The sequence below is a fragment of the Ursus maritimus genome, unplaced genomic scaffold (genome assembly GCF_017311325.1).
Source record: "Ursus maritimus isolate PB19 unplaced genomic scaffold, ASM1731132v1 scaffold_29, whole genome shotgun sequence".
NCBI lineage: Eukaryota > Metazoa > Chordata > Mammalia > Carnivora > Ursidae > Ursus > Ursus maritimus.
This window is the reverse complement of record NW_024425452.1, coordinates 14,129,583-14,131,661: the sequence shown is the minus strand read 5'-3', so window position 1 is coordinate 14,131,661 and position 2,079 is coordinate 14,129,583. Positions and strand designations below refer to the sequence as shown.

The 2,079-nt window shown below is 35.2% G+C and overlaps 1 protein-coding gene across 1 annotated transcript in view; it reads left to right on the top strand.

The window, feature by feature from the left end:
* Positions 1 to 373: 373 nt before the first annotated feature.
* COL21A1 (collagen type XXI alpha 1 chain) overlaps positions 374 to 2,079 on the top strand; it is a 119,686-nt gene continuing 117,980 nt past the window's right edge. Inside the window, exon 1 of the mRNA XM_008691759.2 lies at positions 374 to 492. Coding sequence (XP_008689981.1) covers positions 408 to 492 — 85 coding nt within the window. The 5' untranslated portion in view covers positions 374 to 407. The remainder of the gene's footprint in view (positions 493 to 2,079) is intronic.

Here is a 2,079-nt window from a genome sequence, read left to right as displayed (position 1 = left end):
ATGTTCCTGACCTTAGGGGAAAAACTTTCATTTTTTTTGCCATTAAGAATGATACTCACAGTGGGCTTTTCATACATGGCTTTTATGATATTGAGGTATGTTCCCTCTCTCCTTAAACTGTGGAGGGTTTTAATCAAGAAAGGACGCTGTATTTTGTCAAATGCTTTTTCTGTATCAGTTAAGAGGATCATATGGTTCTTGTCCTTTCTTTTATTAAAATATGGCTATTTTGGACATATAAATTATCCTAAGGGTAGTAAAAACTACTCCTAGTATTACAATGAAAAAATTTAAACTTATAATGGCTAGGTATTTGTCATTATTTTTCCAATGTGTTTAACTTCCCTTTTTTTTCTTTTTTCTTTTTAGGAATCCTAAAACCAAAATATTAGAACGAAAACAGAAACATGGCTCACCGTATTTCATTTCTTTGGATAGTTTTGGTCCTGCTTCAGAATTCTGTATTAGCTGAAGATGGGGAAATAAGATCAAGTAAGAATTATCAGCGTTTTTGTTATCAACAAATTGATTGTGGAAATCAAATTAGGGGAGCTCAAGCAATTCTTTTAAGGACCTTATTCTTACTGTCGTTGATGCTGTAATTCCCTAAAATGAAATGAATTGCTATGTTACATATTAAATGAGAGGAAAAGCTTCTATCAGAGGTAATTTTGAGAAAATTCTGTGGTAGTTGTTTATTCTCTTTTATCAATCAGGCTTTCGAATAAATGGTCTGGTATTTAGTTTATGCTCAGCCATATAGAACTTAGTGATACAGAGATTAAGTACCTACCTCATTGGGTTATTATGACCATCCTATGAGGTTACCTCATAGAGATAACGAGATAATCCGTGTAAACAGGATAACGCATGTTAATGGCTTAGCATAGTGACATCTCAGTAGATGGTGACTGTTACTCTGATTGCCTATATGAGAGTTTGCATTAGAGAAGGAGAGCTATATTAATTGCAGTCTGCTACCCCAGCCATTATTTACAGATATCATGCTTCTTTTAAAAAAGCTGGCTTATAACCATATTTTAAAACTCAAACTCCCTTCTACAAATTAATTATGGTTCTATAGCACTTAAATTATATGGTTTGACAACTTGATTCAGCTTGCTTAAAATTTATAAATAAGAATTTAATGTTTGTATAACACTTTTATAGTTTAATCCACTCAAGTACTATACCAGGTAGATATTCTTTTCTCTGTTTTTTGAATAGGAAAAGAGAATCTCAAAATTTAAGGGGCTTACTTAATATCATACAGCTGGTTAGAGCTATAACTAGTATTTGAACTATGCCTTTGATCCTCAGTCTATATTTTTTTTTTCTATGACACTAGTGATATATATCTCTAAGGAGCAGGTCTCTTGGAGTGGTATTTTGTCTAGTTTTTATAAATGGCAGTACTTGCTTTTGTACCCATGCTCTTAGCTAACCTTGCAGTTATGAAAGATATGGTCCATGGCTCTGGAAAAGGATAGAAGGGCCAAGAATAACACTTGTAAGAGTTTATAAACGCTGAATCAAGTGGCACACAAACACTAGTAGGTCTAGACAATGAGTCTCATAGTGTTGAGGAAGGACAACCCTGAAGAACTGCAAACATAACTTGTCTGTCCTTTTGTCTCTCCCACAAAGGCCCAATAACAGCATGTCTCTAATCCCAGTCCAGCTTCCAAAGAAACCCAGAAGAACTGCATTCCCTTGGGTTAGAAAATTTGCCTGTGGGGGCAGAATTCCATTTCTGCTGCCGCCAGCCTGAACTCTGGCAGTGTTCACCATGACAAAAGATGTTGGAATAATGTTCCTCATGCTTTTTTGGACTTCACTACCACCTTGAGAGTGACATCATAATCATGGTTACATTTTTTAGATAAATCCATTTTTGGCAGTTAAAAAATTTTTTTGGTAACTTCTGGACTGCGTGTTCACCTGACAATAGTGTTTATTTTTGCTGGTTACTGTGATGGGTGAGTTAACTTTAAAATCGAGGCATCTTTGTGTGAGCCTTGTCATCATCCCAGATACGGAAGTAGAGGAAAAGAATGGAAAGGAAAGGAGAGGGAAAGA